The 20,042-nt window shown below is 37.7% G+C and overlaps 1 protein-coding gene across 8 annotated transcripts in view; it reads left to right on the top strand.

The window, feature by feature from the left end:
• Window positions 1-330: 330 nt before the first annotated feature.
• The window catches only part of ATG7 (autophagy related 7), a 252,195-nt gene continuing 232,483 nt past the window's right edge, over window positions 331-20,042 (top strand). For all 8 annotated transcript variants that reach the window (XR_007774995.1, XR_007774996.1, XR_007774998.1 and 5 more), the window contains exons 1-4: window positions 331-420; window positions 3,547-3,691; window positions 4,176-4,334; window positions 17,955-18,149. Coding sequence is in view for 3 of the 8 variants with exons in the window: in XM_050957852.1 (XP_050813809.1) it covers window positions 374-420; window positions 3,547-3,691; window positions 4,176-4,334; window positions 17,955-18,149 (546 nt within the window). In the remaining 5 variants the exon portion in view is untranslated. The remainder of the gene's footprint in view (window positions 421-3,546; window positions 3,692-4,175; window positions 4,335-17,954; window positions 18,150-20,042) is intronic.

Raw genomic sequence — 20,042 nt, 5'->3', positions numbered from 1 at the left:
GTCTATTTAGGTTCAGTATGTTAGAGGTTCTGTCTAGACAAGCTACGTCTAAAAGCATATTAGCTAAGACTTTTCAACTAACGTGTTTTAAAACACTAGAATAAACAAAAAGCAGTGTGCAGTGTAGACAATATGAAAAAAGGGACACTTTCTACCATTTTTTGCCATACAATAGAATCTCTATTGCAGTGAAGAGTTCTGTTATTTAACATCCTTAATGAATTGACAGTTTTGGGAAAGATGGGTTGGTTGGTTTTTTTTGTTTGGCAAGGTGGAATTTAGGTTTTTAATATCATGGAGTTTTTTGTTTGTTTTTTTCTGAAAAGTAGATTGTCCAAAAGCTGTTGGATGGGAGAAAAACCAAAAAGGAGGCATGGGTCCAAGAATGGTGAATCTGAGCGAATGTATGGATCCTAAAAGGTGTGTGGTGGTTTAAAAACATTTATAATCTGATCATGCCTGAAATATACCAAGCTTTGAGGGTATGGGAAGCGAGAATGTAAGGTCCAAAGGCTACCTGGATCTTAAATGTGCTTTGTCAGATGAGAAAATATAGTTGTGACAATGTTAGTGCCCAATCCATCCGTTTTTACCAGGTGCAATGCATACTCCCATGAAAGGTCCCATTGACAGCGGAACTTCACAGAGTAGAAAGCACCATGCTTAGTAATAGGTGCTTCCAGGATGGGGCACTAATTTGGAAATCTAGATTAGTTGCTTTTTAAAGTTAAGTTGAAGGCAAGCTGTATTTCTGTGTAACTGTGTTTCTGTGCATAGACCTATGTTTGTATTGTTGAATTCTGTGATTTTACTTATTGTCCTTCCTTTTTAGTTTAACTTTTATCAGTGCAGACTCACAATTTACTTAATGGCTGGCAAGGCATAAGAACAGGTTGATTGCTGTTAAGCATTTGGCCTTGGTAACTTCCATCATTGTGCCCTTTAGGTTTTGATTGTTCAGGATGCAGAATCCTCGTGTGAGAAAGTACATGCCCTCAACTCCTGCTGAAGTCAGTGGAAGTTGAGGGTATTTAGCACCTTGCAGCATTGAACAGTTTTAATTTTATGGATAGTTTTCCACTCCCTCTACCTCTGAGATGTACAAGTGAATGATGGAAGAGGTAGAAAAGATGCACATAGCCCTTCCTGAGGAGAAGCTGGAAGAGGCAAAAAAAAATGAGTGTATGATGCATAGCTGTACACAATGACTGGATGTAATATAGTGGAGCCCTCTGCAAAGAAGAGGTGATAAAAAACAAATTAAGACTTATGTGAGACTGAAAGAGGGGACCATGCTGAGTGTAAGGAGGGCTGGTTCTGGCAGAAAGAAGGCTCCTGTATATGTTATGTATCATTCATCTCCCTTATGGATAAGCTGCTGTAATCTGCTCTGCTCAGAACTTTAAAAGCCTGATACATTGCCCAGCCAGCAAATCCAACATAGGCTGCAAATGAAATTGGTTAACTGCTTTGATATCCTTTAAAGCGTCCACACAGCAATAAATACTGCACTCTGGAGGAAAGGCATGTGTAATAATTCTTGTGCAGTGTGACGGTGACTGGCTGAGGGGCACTAGAGAAAGAATTGAACAAAGTAGAAGGCTAGGAGATGGGACAAATTACCTGTGGCGTTTGGATGGAATCTGAGGTGAAAGGTCACTTCTCATTTTCAGACTTGGGTAGGCTGTTCACTTTGGAATATAAAATGTGGATCAGCATCTTATTCAGCAGACTTTACAGGCCTGATCCAATTCCATTAACTTCCATGGACTTTGGACTTAATCCAAAGTAATTAAATCATTTTTCTCCACGTTCCCCTGCAGCATGGGACGTGGATTGCCTGCTAGAATCATCTGGGGATATCTCACCTCATCACTTCCCTGAGAGGCATTGAGCATTGGTGGCATCATGATCTCTCCTGTTTTCTGCCTGTGGCACCTGAGAATTGAAATGCTTCACTCCAACTAGTGTCACTGGGCTTAATATAGGAGTACTTGGATGAAATATATAATGATCTGTGCTATTGAGGAGGTCAGACTGGATGATCTAATGCCCTTTCTGCACTTAAACTCTATGAAACTAAATGTCATTTTCATGGACTGCCTATTTTGGTTTATTACTTATGGGCCTCTGGAGTATACGATTTTTCCTAGCATGAAGTATATGTTTATTGGCAATCTTGTCAAATACCTAGGGAGTGAGTTTTTAAAAATAGGACAATTACTGATTTGTCTTCTTGTTCTTGTTTCAGCATCTTTCTAATTCATTTGTAAGAACCACAGTAAACATTTTTATAAAAGTTTATTGCGTTACTGTGTTTGGTGTATTGATTGTTGTATGAGATCACAGTAGGATAGAATGTCAAAATTTGTGTAGGTAAACAATGCTGCTGGCACAACACTTCATCTTTACCTTCTTTTTTTATTACTATGTATCTGATTAGCAAAATGTTTAGTAGAATTTATGCATAGTATCTTTAAGAATTCCCAAAGTATATGAGAGTAAATTGCATGGACTGATTAATGTCAAATCCGTTGACAAGATTCTTTATGTGTAGCATGGATTGTTATGCAGAAGCAGACTCTGTGATTTTTACTTTTCTTTTTAAGTATTCTTAGAGATGCTCATACTGTATACTGCCTTAGCTATTTCGTTAGCTAGTGCAATGTTTCCCAACTTTGGATGTGCTCCTCTAAAGATCATTTAGATACAGATATGCAAAATAAATTGATTTCTCTGTTGTATATCTGCATTTAGCTCTGTAGTATCTAGGCACAGGTGGCTGTGAGAGGAAGAGCTCGCATGTAGCCTGCTAGCCCAAGCTTTTCCATTTTGCATCCATGCTGCTTGGGTCAGTCATGTGAGCGCATGCACCCTTCACTGGAGAACCTTCAAAGATGCTTATCTTCTTTTTGCCTGTAGAGAGGGATGATCCATTGGTTAGGATGCTAGCCTAACACCCAAGAGACACAGGTTCGATTCCCTGTTCCGCGACAGATTTCCTGTGTAACCGTTGTGACTTATTCCCTGTGTGCCTCAGTTCCCCATCTGTAAAATGGGGATAATAATACTTTCCTACCTAAACAATAAATACAATAAGGATTATGACTGAATATAGTCTAAGTACATTCAGGATTGTGATGTAATCAGATACTTCATTGATGGGAGACATGTAAAAACCTCAGACAGACAGAATGTAGTCTTGTGGTCTGCTGGGCAGGAGAGAAGGAGACTAAGAAACAAAAAAGTCAGTGAAAAATAAATTTAAAAATATATAGAGAAAAGACAGGGTTTAAAAAGAGAAGAAAAACTGAACTGAGATCAAGTGGACAGAAAAAGAGAGAGATAATAGCTACTGGTGGGGTATATCATGAAGGGATATGGGGCAATGAGTAGGGGGAGCTCCAGCCCTCTCCCCCCACCCCCACCCCAAATAAATAAATAAATAAAAATTGAGAACCAGTGCTTAGTTAGAACAAAAGGCCAGTGCTGCATTAGAGAGTATTCAGGAATGATGATGTTGTTTGTTTTTATTTCTCTATATAGGTTAGCTGAGTCGTCTGTGGATCTTAATCTTAAATTGATGTGCTGGCGGTTGGTGCCTACGCTTGACCTGGAGAAGGTTGTGTCTTCTAAGTGTCTGCTGCTAGGAGCTGGTACGCTGGGTTGTTGTGTAGCCAGAACCTTAATGGTAAGTACCAGAGTTACTCCTGAAGGTAACCTGCTGTCTCTCATAAAGGTTGCTTTTGTCATCCTTGTGCTAAAGAATGGAAGAATACAATGAAATCAACATATGTATGTGATGTGTGTATCACAGAAATATTGCAGTTTTATGTGTTTTTTTAATTAAAAACTGCCCATATACAAAGGGCCAATTTGTCCTGAATAAAATAACAAATGGGTTCACAAAATCAAATTCAAACCAAAATATTTGAAATAAATAATTGTGCCAGTGAGAGACAGTTCCGTGTGATCAAAAGGAAATTTACTATAGTTAGCTTCTAAAACTGTAGTAACTTAATCTGCAGTTAAACGTAGAATTTGAATTGTGAACAAAAGTCCACGTATGCTTTTAATGCTGTAGACTCAAAGGGGTTTCTGTTACGTCCTTTGAACCAAAGTCTTACAGTGTTAAATTAGTCATTACCAATTACTTGGATTTTTTGTTTGTTTAGGGATGGGGAGTCAGACAGATCACATTTGTGGACAATGCAAAAATCTCCTATTCCAACCCTGTACGGCAGCCTTTATATGAGTTTGAAGATTGTCTCGGTGGTGGGAAGCCCAAGGCACTTGCGGCAGCAGACAGACTGCAAAAAATATTTCCAGGAGTGGTAAGAGAGATATTTTGGTGGTTACATCTCAACATATTGAGAAGACAGCTGGCCTTAAATAGCTCCATAGTATACCTTTGCTCTGCTCATGTTAATGCTTAAAAAGAAAAGGGGAGCAGGAAACTGAAATGCAGATTTGGAATTGTTTCCTTCTAAATCCTAAAGTGTTTTCTTCTAGGCTGGTTTTCGCCCTAACTCTTTGTTTTTTTTTAAATAGTAAGTAGCCTGATTGTCATTGAGTAGTCTGAAATACATAGTTTTCTATTAGATCAAGTGATGAACTGCTGTTGTTTTCCGATGTTTGGGAAAGGTTCAGAAAATGATTTGATGTAACAATAGGGAATAGAGTTATAAAGATACAAAAGATGTTGTTTTAAATTTGGAGCAGTTACATTTTCCCCACAAGCTTTACTGGAAATATATTCATAATCCTCATCCATGCAAACACGTATGTAGATAAGTTTATACACCTGACTACCTGCATTGAGCTCAGTGGGGCTGTTCATACATGTAGTTAATTATGTGGATAAGTGTTAGCAGGGTCAGTTTTTGCCCATATGAATACATGAGCCTTGAGACATGGCAGCAAATGTTGAAGGTGTCCAAAAGAAATTAGAAAGTGTGTTTACAGTGATCAAAGTATTAGAAATAATGATTTGGCAAAATATTTCACTAAAGCTTGGTTAACTTAGCAACATCATTTGAGCTTAAATTTTGTATCTCGGCCAATGTATCTAAGCTAGATGGAACACCATTGGACCAATGGATTTGGATCTTTTTGTTTCTTGAGAGCAGAATTATTATTAGACATTGGAATTACAGGGTTGGAGTTCACAATAGTCAGTAAAAACAGCTTCTTCTGAAAGCTGCTTCAGAATGGAGGATTATGTGATTTTGAATAAATATGGGCATCTTTCCTAACATTTGTAAAAGAATCATGACATTCATACAGCAAATGCTGTTAAAAAGGAAGTGTTGGGGGTTGTCAGAGTGCATATAATCTGGGAAGGATTGGGGGGGAAGAAGTGAAATGTAAAGTAGTGACATAACACAATTCTACTATGTGAGGTGAGAGTTTAAGGCAGGAGGGGATCTTGTGTATTATACTAAATATGTATTTTTGTGCCTTCTTCCTCTCTGTGGAGCATACATACAAGACTGTTCACAGGATTTATTACCTATCTTATTAAAATGTTTATATATATTTTTGCAGGTATTATATCCTCTAAATAATAAAGCTTTTTTTAAAGTGTGAAATAGTATTATCCTGATTCCAGGTGTGAGAACAAACTTCTGTATATTTTTAATGTCCCCTGTTGTCCACATTTTGCTTCTATATTATTTTTTAAGATTGATATTGAACAATTAGAAGTAGAATCTGGCCAATAATAGGGATTATTCAAGTATTCAGTTTGTGTGATCAATGTAATTTAAAACATTGTTCTCAAAAGCAACATACTCTTCTCTTCTCTTCTCTTCTCTTCTCTTCTCGTAAATAATCTGTAATGCTCCGTTTATACTTCAGATGTCTGTATTTCTGCTTGGTTTGGCTACTGCAAGTGATGACTTTTTTCTGAATCCCATAACCATGGGGGCTTTCCAAATATTTTTCTCACCTTTAACTGTGTCCTTAATATCTTCAGATTATGTCAGTACTCATTATTACTTTAATGAATTCAGCTTCCTGTATGCTTGAAACCATTAACCATTCTGCACACTGTATCCATTGTGGCCTTGTCTAGAGGGCTGGGCCCTGTTCGCTCTGATGTCCCACCTGACTTCCATTATGTTATTAACATGAGGTGAGAAAAGGTGGCCTTATGACACAGATAATTAAGAATATCCTGTTTTTGTAAGGAACGTGACAAGCTGAATTGTGAAAATGTCTGTTAGACTTTGGTACTTTTTCCTCACTACTCTTTGGTTTTAGGCCAGAGACTAAAAAGGCTGGTGGAAATGTGGGGCCTGGCTCCTAAAGAGTGTCCCTTGTTTTAGGTATCAATTTAGTATTTTGAAATTGAACATGTGAACATAAAATACTGAGCAGACAGTTGGTGAAGGGGGGATACTTTTAATAAAATTATTCATGTGTCCCAAGACCTGTGGAGGAGCAGGTTAAGAAATGTGCATACACACAGTGGCTATGCAGATTTCCGTAAGAGATCAGCACTTGTGTCTGGGTACAGATTTTCAAAAGAGCTCATCACATGAGATAGCAAATTCTTTTGTAGATCTGGCCATGACTGTGACAGTAGAAGCTGCAGAGCACACCTGTGTGGATATACAAGCAATGTTGAGAGGGGAGTGGGCAATTCTGACACATGACTTATGCTGTCTTGCCTCCTGTTTTCTACAGAATCCTGAAGAAAGGAATTAACTGTGGGAAAATATTGCTGTAAATATATGTTTGAGATAATTAAACTTCACATTTGATTTTATATGATATACAGCCAGTCATGGAATGATTCTTTAATATATAAATATATTCAACTCCTTTTCTAATTATTATTAATTTCTTCTATCCCCCTTCATTATTAATAATAAAAATAAGGATGTTTTAAATATTATTGAGAAGCATAAACTGTGTGACATTGCTCTATTACAGCTGCTCATACCCTACCCAATTAAGTAGACCTTATAAAGAAGCTTCTTTCTAAAGTTTTGGAAATATGTTTTAATTATTCCAAGAACTGACGTACTCAGCTCTACCAGCATATTTCTTTTCTGCTTCTATTTCTTGATTGATGAATAATTATGGAATTACAAATTCCCTACTGCCATTCCAAGTATTAAATTTGGCAGTAGATATGAGATGAGTTATCTAATTATGAGAAATGGAAATGAAAGCTGTTTGTATTTTATTTTAACTCTTGGTTTGCCACAGATGTTTACACACACCCTATTGTTGTTGTTGTTATTATTTATTTATTTTGTCATGCAGTACCACCTGAAGCCTCAAGTACCTATAGTTCCATTGTGTCAGGCACTGTACAGCCAAATAGCCACAGAGACCTTATGAGCCAAACCTTACCAGCAACCTTTTTGTGTCTGGCAAAATGGGAAAATACACAAATATTATACTACATGAGTCTGTAATAATTCTACAGTGCTCATATTAGTACTTTTAAAAATAAAATAAAATAAAACAAACACTTTGCCAGTGAAAGGAAGCACAAATTTGCTTTTGTTCAGATATCACACTTGAGCAAAACTTGTCTCTTTATACACACAAGGACTTTCGTAAGTAAACATTTCACAGTTGTTTGATTTGTTTGGTTTGTTTGCTGCTTTGAGTCTTCCCCCCGCGCTCCCCTTTATTCCAGGCATGCTTGGGGAGGTCTGTTGAATCAGGGCTGCTGTGGCTGGCTCAGTATGCAGATTGTGGTACATAAGATGTATATCTGCCTAAGTGACTAGTAATTTCTGCCAACATATTTTTCATGTTTAAAAAAATAGGAAATTCAGTGTCAAAAACTACATTAACACAAAGTTAAAATTGCTTGGTGGTGAGAGTGAATGGGTTGTAAAAGGAGATGAAGAGCTTGTACATTTTACCAATTGGGATTGGCAGAATAAAGATGTGTGTTTTAATGGGGCATATTTGGGCATTGCTGAAAGAGGGAATGGGCAACCTTAACTGTGAATTTCCTGGTTTTCGGAAGTTTGAATTTTGCTCAACGCAGCGTTCTACAAAGGGATGACATACCGCCAAGTAATGTTAACTCTGTGGTAATGTATTTTTTTGCTGTTGAATTAATAGTTTAGTTTAATTGTTGTCTTAAGTCTATATTGTATATAAGTCTCTGTCACAGCTGTATGCTCCATCCAATTATAAAATACACATACAGTGCCAAGGGTGTAAACACTGAGAAATAAAGCGCATCAGAGAGTTGTTACTGAATATGTACAGTGTTGCATATAGTATATATGACATAGTACTGCCTGTTTTTTAATTTCCAAGAGTCAAAATCTGGTCCTAGTGCACAGCCAGATTGACTGACTGAGGTGTGTGCATGGGATCTTACTGTAAAGAATCCCACGTCCACTCTTCCTCCTCAGGTATTCCATGTCAGCTGCTGCTTTCTTAAGGCCCTCAGTAGCCCTCATTGATATTATGCTTTCCTGATTATTCCCCTATAGGGGGAACGGACAAACCTGGCCAGCTTCCACCTTGGCCCCAAACCTAACCTGTACAATTTTGTGGCACACAAGTGGTGCAATACCCCTTGCATAGGTCCTGGGAAGTCCCCCTGCCTTACCATGTAGGGGAACATTATTAGCTCTGCTTCAGTCAAGGAACTTCATATGCACAGAGTATGGGGGAGGAAGAGGTCACATTAATAAAAGATTTAAAAGGACATTGACCAGATAAAAATCTACTTAACAACCATTCCTAGTCCAATGTTTGAGTAACATGCCAAGCACATATTCATACCCTAGGGTTTTGATAAGTGTAGGGTGGAGTCTTAGTGTCTAGGTTGGAACACTTGGACTGTGACACTGCTGTTAGCTGGAGACAGTGCTACTTTTACTAGAGTTCTCAGAATAGAATTGCATCTGTTTACTGCAAATTGTCCTGGTGCTTTATCAAAATTCCTGTTCAGGAGCATAAATACTTGTGAATAAATAGATTAGGTATCCAGGATTTTATATCAGTGAGGAAATAGCCAATACTATCTTTGAATATTCTAAAGCCTGGACAATAATTTTAGGTGACTCTCTCCTTGTCTCTCTCCCCCAGCCATTGTTTCACTCCTAAGGGGAAGCTGGATCTGGCTTTAAAACTCTCAGCCATTGTTTCAACCTTTGTCTTTTGTACGCCTTAATTTTATATCCTGTCTCATTGAAAAGCAGAGTAGCAATTTCTTACAAACTACAAATAAAACAGAAACCTTTGAAAAAGAGCTTGAGTTTTTTTAAAGAATGTTAGATACTAATTATAGTGATACATTTAACTGTCAAGTAGAGAGAGACACCGGTGGAATAGCAGATTGATGGACTTATGCCCTTTTGACAGATGTATAGTATGCATTGAGTCATTCAAATAATTCATTGACTGCTTTCCTATAGCCATTATGGCTATTATTGGCCTATAGCATATAATTTTTATGTAATTACCCTTCCCTGGACTATCCAAACATGAAATGCATATGTTTTCAGAATTCTGTCTCCAGTAAAAACATATTCAATAGAGAAAAAGTTCAGAGGTTCATTTAACAGACCAGTTAGGTTAATGCAGAAATCCTGCTTTATCTCTTTTTTTGCTTTCCAAAGGGTTTCACCTGTGACACTATCCTGTAGCTTAGATTTTATTTATGGTCCATGTCAGAAGTAAGCATTTATTTTGTTGATGATGGGAGGATATGAATTGTGTGAGGTGGGGAATTAGAAATGCTACTAAAATTACAGTGTTCCTGAAAAATTAATCGTAGCCTTCAGAAGAGGTGGTGGCTGTGCCAGAAATTATATTTGGTTAAGATTAGCTTTCTGTTTTTAAGAATATGATAGCTGGAACTAAATATTAGAAAATTGATCAGCTGTGAAGTAGTATTGGAGACTCCAGCATGTATTACTCATTTTTATGATAGTGCACATATGAACAAAAGGATCACGTTTTGTGAATAAAAGGCCAAATAACATGTAATGCAGTACAATATGCTGATGTTTCATTTTCATCCCGTGTTTAATTTGTACAGTTTTGGATAATTGTTCAGCTTTTAAAACTCTATTTATTGAGGTGTCAATATCAGTGTAGAAAAGTATGTGTGAGACATCTTTAAGACCCTTCCTATCCGTCCATCCCAGCCTCCTGCTATTGGAATTGTAGTCCAGCTACTTGTGCTGAGGTCTGAGCACAGCTGCCAAGATTTTAAAATAAATTTTGTGAGGAATAATTACTTTAAAAAGATGAAAGTCTGTGGAGACACTCAACAGGCACATGCTTATGATCACTACCCAGATGCTGGAGAGTTTTTGTGCGTTGTGGTGGATTTGAGCATTTTACAGATCTTAACTACTTAATCTACTGAGTTACCTATTATTACACCTATTTTGCAGATGAGAATGAGATGGCAGAAAGGGTCAGTGCCTGATTTCAAGAGAGGCAGAGCACCCGAATCTCCCATTGACTTCAACTTGAGTTATGGGCACTTCTACAAGTTAATTCCTAAGTGCCTTCGTTGACTTCTTGTCAAAGCTGTGATTAGCATGCAGGCATTTCTTATCCTTGTGCTTAGTCCACTACACCATTTTGCTTTCAACTTCATTGAGTTTCCTGAGAGAGACATCTGGCAGGGGTCCCAGTGCTATCATCAGCCCTTCCATGGCTATGGGCATGGCTACACTGGAGAGTTGCAGCGCTGGTGATGGGTTTACAGCGCTGCAACTCACTCTGTGTCCACACTTGCAAAGCACGGCCAGCGCTGCAACTCCCTGGTTGCAGCGCTGGCTGTACACCTGGTTTGCTTGGGGTGTAGCGATTCCAGCGCTGGTGATGCAGTGCTGGTCATCAAGTGTAGCCACCAAAAGCACTGTTATTAGCCTCCAGGGTATTAGGAGGTATCCCAGAATTCCTGTCCACAACAAACCGGAAGAATGGCTGAATTCCGATCTCCTCATCGCTACTTAGCTAAAAAACAAACACAGCTGCTCTTTGCTCCAGCGAGCGAGTGGAGGCAGGGGAGTTGCTTTGGAATGTTCACAGCTGTTTGCTTGAGGAGAGAGGGGAGGGGTAGTGTTGAGCAGCTGCTTATATGGTCTAAAGACTATTTAGGAGTGCATAATTTGCATTTAGTGAATAAGAGACAGGTGGGGGAAAGGTCAAAACTTTTAAAATGATTGAAGGTAGGCACTGTGTATCTTCCAGTCCTTAGAACTTGCAAGGCAGGGAGCTGAGAACAGTGTCAGCTCCAAAAATCCACTCTCTCTGTCTCCCGTGCTCCGTGTCACACTCCACCCCACCCCCCTCTTTTGAAAAGCACGTTGCAGCCACTTGAACGCTGGGATAGCTACCCACAATGCACCACTCCCAACAGTGCTGCAAATGCTGCAAATGTGGCCACACTACAGCGCTGGTAGCTGTCAGTGTGGCCACACTGCAGCGCTTTCCCTACACAGCTGTACGAACACAGCTGTAACTCCCAGCGCTGCACATCTCCAAGGGTATGGCTACATTTGGAATTTCAAAGCGCTGCCCCGGCAGCGCTTTGAAGTGTGAGTGTAGTCAGAGCGGCAGCGCTGGGAGAGAGCTCTCCCAGCGCTGCATGTAAACCACATCCCTTACGGGTGTAGCGTGCAGCGCTGGGAGCCGCGCTCCCAGTGCTGCTGCCCTGATTACACTGACGCTTTACAGCGCTGTATCTTGCAGCGCTCAGGGGGGTGTTTTTTCACATCCCAGTTGCAGCGCTGTAAAGTGTGAGTGTAGCCAAGGCCCAAGTGTAACCATACCCTGTGTATGGATCTGGGTTCCGTCCAAGTATCAAAGGACTCGAAGCCATGGTTTTCATACCCAAATGGTTTGGATCACTTCACATGTTCACGGAGATCTTCAAGAAGAGAAGAATTAAAAATTCATCACCTTAAAAACTAAGCAAAAAAATGCTTTAAGGTTCTCTTTTACATGGTGAGGTTCCCCTCAATTGGGGAAAGGGAAGGAACCACAGCTACAGACTTTGCCACCTCTGTGTTTTTGGCAGTACCTTTTTCTTAATTTAAAGTGATATGTTTTAAAAGCTAGCATGGGTGTGGAGGTAAAATGTATATTGTTATTAATTATGTTTCTTATGGTAGTGCCTGAGGGCCAACCCAAGAGTGGGTTCCCATTGTGCTAGGCAATGTACAAATACCAATAGACAGTCCTTGCCCACAACACACACAAGCAGAATAAACAACGTGATGGGGACAAACATTGTGTGAATTTTGAGGTGTTTTGAGGGGAAATGGGCTTTGTCTGTGGGGATCAGCGAAATGGAAAGAAAAGGGGAGTGAACTGAGTTGGGCAGGGAAGGAGAGGGTAGGAAGGGCAGGTGTGATATGAAGCAGAGGTGAAGAGACGGTGAGGGCGAGGGATAGGGAACAGTCAATCACCACAAGGCAGAGGAAGTCAGAACTTTCTACAGTCATGACTGGAACGTCCAAAGGTGAAAGAGGTTCCTGCCTTAGCTGATTCTGCTCCTGTTGCAGTCTTTGACTGTCTGTTCTTTACACTTTTTCCCCTAAGTTCACATGATGGGTGAGGAAGAAAGGGTACCTTGTGGTGCAGAGTTCAGGTTAGGGGGAGTCTTTCCTGTACATTTTTATATTACTCTGTGTATTTAATGGAATGTTTCATGAATGTGCTAGAATTCAGAGGCAATGTGTTTGAATTCAGTCGATTCATGTTTGGTTTTTCTCATGGCAGCAGCTTGGTGAGACAGGGCAATGAAGGTGGCACTCATTTCTGTAAAATACTGTGTATACAAGTTACACCATAATTTTGTGTGTATGGATGAGACTTTAATATGCTGCTCCACTATTTGTCATCTTATTTTATTCTCATTCTGTATTTTTATATCACTCTTGTTCTTTTATATTTTTTCTCTGCATTTGAAAAATTTTAAATGCTGCCAAATTAACATTTGTTTTTCTGTATAATTAGACTTGAAAGGATTAGATTTTAATCAGTAAATGTCAGTAAACAATTTCGCCATACACACACAAACTGATGAAAAAATATTTCCATTGATGATGATTGAAATTTATAGATAGGCAAAGTAAGAAAAATGCTTGAGAACTTTGTATATTTTGACATGTGGTGATGATGATGATCTGTGTTATAAACTTCTAACTTTTTGAATCTCAACATATACTGTTAAATAAATCTAACCCCTCCCATAATTTCCAGCAACTGTTAAAATGTAAATAGATAAAAATTGAAAACAATGTATGAAATGTATTGATATTTTCCATAGAAATTATAAAAAAATTTGGAATCTGTCAAGCCTTTATATAAATATATGCTCTGAAACAAAGTGAACATTTGGTTACTGCAAATGAAGTGAACAGTGAGGTGCACCATCTACTGGTAAGTGAACTCGACTACATTACCACCATCACTTAAGAGTGCAGTTTTAAAAAAGAACATGTATTTTAATAATCTTTTACACAATCCCCAAATTTCAATAGTTGTTCATGTACATGTGTGTACTCGCACAGTAAACTTTATACAAAATGCGTTTGTGTGTATGTGTGTGTGTGTATATATATATACACACACACACACGTATTTATAATGTATTACCATAGAAATTATAACCTACATTAACTTTGTATTTTGTCATGCCTGCCTTTAATCTCGTGGACTGTGTAATATTTCATTTGGACAGGAAAAATAATAGAGTAAGGTTGACCTTCAGCTAAAAATTCACTTCCCAAATACCACCAGCATCATGCTGAAACAAAGCATTCATGTGTAAATTAGTGTCTCGTAGAAGCCTTTAATTCTTCAGGATTTCTTAGATGAGTAGGAGACATTTTGTGCAGGTTAATTCACAGATAGATTTATTTTAGAAGAAGACAAGTGCAAAATGTTCTCTTACAGTTATTTCCCATTTTATTTTTAAGGTTAGAGTATTAAAATCTATCCAGTAAATATGGAAATCATCCATCCATAAAGGTTCTGATTTGCATTATCCTTATGAGTGCACATACATTTGAGGCCTGTGGTACATTTGATCATTTATCTGTATTATGGGCAAAAATATAAAAATGACAGTGATATTAATAGGTTTAAGGAGGACTGTTTGGTGCAATTTGAATAGCCATTCTTTTCAAAGACTTAGAAGATGAATAGCCAGTGTGCTTGAAATTCCATTATACCATGAAAGCAAGTGATTTTTTTTTTTTGCCTATGTCAATTAAAAAAAATTTTAGGCTCTGATCAGGGGAAAAGGTTAGAAATTTCCTTGGATCCTGCTTTCATACATGGCCAAACTATTTGGAACTAATGGAGCTAAGGTAGAGGATTCAGTGTTGGTTAGAATTACAAGTGTCTCCTGGAATGGAAACTTCTTTCAAACTCGTCTCTTCACCATTCTTCTCCAACACTTGTACACCAGCTCTATAGGGAGGAAAAATTAGTCTTCCTCAGTCATATATCGTTTTGTAATGAAAACTTAGGTAGTATCTGGATCAACCCTCCCTGAAGCTGCTGTTCCGCAGCAAGGGCCTTCACATAGAATTCCTCTTAACAATGTGCTTTCATTTTTTATGGATATTTTGTTGTATATTGTTGAATTGTGCACTAGTCTATGCTAAAGCCTCCTGTAATTTTTCCTCCCCCCCCCATACACACGTGCTTGTTTGCTGCATCCAGCTGTTACGTCTTTTAAACTGTAAACTCTGTAAGGCAGGGACTGTCATTTACTATATGTTTATACACTGACTAGCACGCTAGGACCCTAACCTGGTTGACTCCTCTAAGGCTGTGTCTGCACTATGTGCTAAGGATGCGATTTCCCTGCTCGTGTTCTCATCAGGCTACCACAAGGATAAATAGCAGGGTAGCCACGGTAGTCCAGGTAGTAGAAAGTTCAAACCTGCCTGAAACCAGTGAACTATCCATGCTATTGCGGCTGCATTTCTATTTATACTGTCATTAGCTTGATGAGTACTAGTGCAAATATCTGTACAGGAGAAGGGGAATCACATTATTAGCTCATAGAGTAGATATAGCCTAAGTTCTATGGTAATATATATGGAAGGTCTTTTTCTATCCGATAGCAGATGTTTTATACCTTTTATAAATGTACTTACCAGATGAGCAACATGGTTCAAATGACCCATCCTCCATGTTTGTTCTTTTTTGATTCTCTAATGCATGTTCAGTTGAGTTCACCTTTTTCAAATATGGACATGAAGGAGCCATGTTGTAAGGTCCTGCTGCAGGATCAGGCTGCTTTCAGCAGCTCTGAAATAGAAGTCTGCAAAGCATCTGATGATAGGCGCCATTTAAAATATACAAGTATCACTGAAGACTGAGGAATTTTATATTTTATAGAATTTGAAACAACAGCGGTACAGAGTATGATGCTTCCCATCTGTGTAACGGCATTTGGGTAAAGATTCAATCTCAGATAAGACTTAAGAGGTCTTTGTGTCAAGTAACTGAAGCCTATCAAAGCAAAAGCTATATGTGAAGAAAATTAATTGCTCTAGGAGTGAAATTTGGGGGTTGTTTTAAAGATACTTGTAAGGCATAAATAAATTGGTGCAGTCTTTTTAATCCTTACGTTTAAGAAATGATGAGACAAGACAGTCCCTGCAAAAACTTTGTACAAAAGTCAGTAGTAATGGAATTTGATCTTCCAAGAAATACTGAGTTTAAGAATGGTTTTTATGAGGTGCAGCAGTTTCTAATGAATTTGCTGAAGGTTTAAGGCACTTTTTTCTGGCACCAACAGAAATATTTAAATCAAGAATTTACAGAAAGATGATGTGGGATTTCAGAAGAATTTTTAGAGGCAGGATTCTGCAACTAATATTGTGCAGAATGAGTTCCGATTTGGGCCTGAAATAGTACAGTGGAGTTGTTATAATAAAAGAAGAAAGTTTAATTTGTGAAGAATAATCAGTACACAGTCTTTTTTTGAAAAAATGATCAAAATACTAATCACTGTGTTCAGCACGGTTCAAAAACTAATATAGACTGTCCCTGCTTTGATAGATTTATAATCTGAGAGTCCTATTTTGCAAATACATAGGCATATGCCTAACTTCATTCATTCTGTTGACATATTGTGGGACTACTCAGGTACGTGGTTGTAGGATCAGGGCCTTAAAGACATCAGGGCCATAACATATAGCTGAAATGTTGCATTGAGGCTTGTCCAAAATAGAGTTGCATATAGTCCAAACAACCCTTCCATAGTGGGATACCCAAACATTTTTTCTTAGTATCTCTGTCCCTGTAAAAACATGGCCACTCCAAAAGTGATTATTCTGTCTTGTAATTCTTGATTGTCCAGACTAGTAAAATGGAATGTGATCTTTTGAAAATTTGGTTCAAAAAAGTTGCTGAACAGTGCTAAATTAGCGGGCTAGATCCTTATAGTTGCACAATAAATAGAGCTATGCTGATTTGTAACAGCTGTTCTCTTCTATATAGGTTTTAGAGCTGTCAAGCGATTAAAAAAAATTTGTGATTAATTGCATGAGAAAAAAACAATAGAATATAATTTATTTTAAATGTTTTGGATGTTTACTACATTTTCAAATATATTTTCAATTACAATACAGAACACAAAGTGTACAGTGCTCACTTATATTTATTTTTTATTACAAATGTTTGCACTGTAAAAAAACAAAAAAAAATTTTTCAATTCAACTCATACAAGTACTGTAGCGCAATCTCTTTATCATGAAAGTTGAACTTACAAATGTAGAATTATGTAAAAAAGAACTGCATTCAAAAATAAAACAGTGTAAAACTTTAGAGCCTACAAGTCCACTCAGTACTTCATGATCAGCCAATCACTCAGACAAACAAAGTTGATTACAATTTGCAGGAGATAATGCGGCCTGCTGCTTGTTTACAATGTCACCTGAAAGTGAGAACAGGCGATCGCATGGCACTGTTGTTGCTGGCGTTGCAAGGTATTCACGTGCCAGATGCTCTAAAGGTTCATATGTCCCTTCATGCTTCAACCACCATTCCAGAGGATGTGCTTCCATTAATTTTTTTTAATTGTGATTAATTTTTTTGAGTTAATTGTATGAGTTAACTGTGATTAGTTGACAGCCCTAATAGGTTTTTATAGTGCTTTCATCACCATAGCATGTGAACCCCTTTAAATAGTGCATTAAGCATTGTGACTACATATCTCTCGCATGGTGTTTTTTCCTCTTGTCCTTTCCTTAGGGAAGAAGCATGTGTAGCAGTGTGTGTTGTTTTGGCAGGATATTAGGTTTGTGGGTTTTTTTTTTTAAGTATACATATTACTGTGTATTTATGTTATAAAAGACAAGGTCAAAGAAATGCGGGTCAAAGAAAAACTGAAAATCTAACTCAACATGGTTACCATGTATGTGAATAATCTTAAAAGATTACAACAGTGGGACAAATTTAGTTCTGGTATAACTCCACTGAAATCATTGGTGGTATATTGGAGATTAATGGATACCAGTGCTTTCCATAATCCTTGTCTAATTTTTGAGTTTTTATTCTTAAAAATATTATTATTCTAAGACTGTACTCAGCCAAGCAGAAAATCTTCCTAGTGCATTGTATTCAAGTGATGAAATGCTGGAGGTGCTGCACTGAAGCTATGTTTACTTATGTATAGTTGCAAATGAATTAAAATCAGTTATTTTGGTGACAGTCTTCAGCAGTCTTCTGTTTCTTGTAGTACTCTATTTCATTCTAGCTGTCTTTTCCTTACATCAGAAAAATGTGGACTTTATCAAAGGTTGACAGCTAATAAGGACTACAGTAGTACCCAATTAACTCTTGTCTTGATCTTGACTATTCCTACAATAATTTAATGGCTGCGGGCATGAATAATTTGGCTGTTCTGTGAATAATATCCTTCAGGTCTGTTTAATACGTTGTTTTGATGTGTCCATTTCCTATGTGTTTTCCCCTAGAATGCAGAAGGATTTAACATGAGCATCCCCATGCCAGGTCACCCTGTGAATTTTTCTGAAGTCACAATGGAACAGGCTCAAAAGGATGTGGCAGAGCTTGAACGACTCATTGATGCTCATGATATTATTTTCCTGTTAATGGACACTAGGGAAAGTCGATGGCTTCCTGCTGTCATTGCAGCCAGCAAGAGGAAGGTACCGTAGATATGCCTTGTTAATATTTCTGTAGTCATACTGCAACTCTCACTTAATGACTTGCCATGTATGGTCAAAAGTAGTTGACAGGAACCAGCAATTGTTGACCAATCAGCCGGAATTACATCATGCTATTGCATGGATTGCCAACACTTCATTAATAAAACAAACAAACAAAAAAACCCCCAACCAACAACTTCTCTGTGAACTCACCCAGCAATATACAATATCTGGGTTGATCATATCTACCTAAGGTATTTATGTGGCCCCTGTTAGCATAACATCTGAGTGCCTCACCATTTGTAATGTAACTATCTTCACAGTCTCTGGTAAGAAAGTATTATTCCCATTTCACACATGGGAAACTGAGGTACAGAGAAAGTAAATGGTTTGTCTGAGGTCACACAGGCAGTCTGTCTGGAGGAGCAGGGAATAGAACCTGAGTCTTCTGAGTCTCAGGCTAGTGTCACAACCACTAGAGGATCTTTCTTCCCTTGAAGGCAGTGGCACTACATGTGTAAGTGTTTCCAGGATCAGGCTCTGAGACATTCACTCTGTGCGCGTTAGTTCTTTTACAGTCAATTTACCTGAACCAAATTAAAACATACAACAGAATCAGTGAATATGAACAAGTTTACCCATAACTGCATGCTTTTAGGAATCTGTTCCTGAGTGTGATTCTTACTAGAATGTAATAAAAATTAAAATAGAGAATAGGAAACAATGTGCTCTTTTTTAGGTTAAGTGAGAATAACTGCCTCTCTCTAACTCATGGCCCTTTACCTTTCTATTAGTCAGGCTCTTGAGTGTCAAACTGAGTTCAGACATTTCCTGAATGGAAGAATATCCTAAATGTCAGATTATAAAATCCTGCCACCAAGTTTTTTCAACAAATTAATATTCCACTCATTTGGTGCACATGGGTTAGTTAGGAAACTCTTAATTGCATTGCCCTGCACATTGGATTCCTAAACTATTTTGATGAAGACTTTGTTAAAGGTAAGGTGTTTACAACAACTTCTTTGTCACTTTTTTAAGAGTTAGTGCAAATTAAGTTTACATATCTAAAAGATACAAAGTTGAAAAATGCACGTGTTAAGGTTTTAAAAGCATGAGAATTGTACCACATTGCACATTCCATATATTTTGTGGCATAAATGTAGTGACATTCATAGCACTACATTCAGTTACAAATTAAATAAAAGAAAGAGTGAAGGAAAATAGTACATATGTATGACACAGCTGAGTCTGTGTTGCTTTTGGAACATTAACTTTTTCACTGTCTGACTTTTTTGTGAATTTTAGCTGTGCAGCCACAACTTTGCACAAACATAGTTTTTGCTTGTAATTTCTTAGTTGTTTGGTGATTTTTTTTTTAAGAATAAGAAAGTGATTGAACAATAAGAAGAGAGAGAATCCAGAATTGCTTGTGATACTTACAAGCAGGCTTTTTGTCTTGTAAGTTCCTTGCATGTGTGCATCTCCCTTGGAGTGTGCACCTGTAGACTTAACCAAACTTTCTCTGCGCTTGATCATGAACATTTTTAATGACATTTTTAAATCCTAAACTAATTATGTTCCAACCTAGCAATCCTCTTTGAGGAGTGTGTCCATGTCAAGTTTTAAATATCAACCCACTTTTCTGTGGCCCTGTTTAGTAAGTGTGAGTAAAATTCTGTTTGGTGGCGACCAAGAATGGAATTTTTTTTTTATTCTTTCATAATTAAAAATTGGTAAGATATTTTATTCTCAAAACTATTACAACAACAAAAATCACTTTAGTATAGAGCGCAAACATAAAAAAAATCCACAAAAATTTAATTCTTTAGAAAGTTATAATCATATGAACACTGGCCATTTATAATCAAGATGGTTTTGATATCTCAACAATAG

Source organism: Gopherus flavomarginatus, chromosome 6, assembly GCF_025201925.1.
Source record: "Gopherus flavomarginatus isolate rGopFla2 chromosome 6, rGopFla2.mat.asm, whole genome shotgun sequence".
NCBI classification, from domain to species: Eukaryota; Metazoa; Chordata; order Testudines; family Testudinidae; genus Gopherus; species Gopherus flavomarginatus.
Note: the sequence above shows the minus strand (reverse complement) of the source record. Positions and strands in the feature narration are given on the sequence as shown.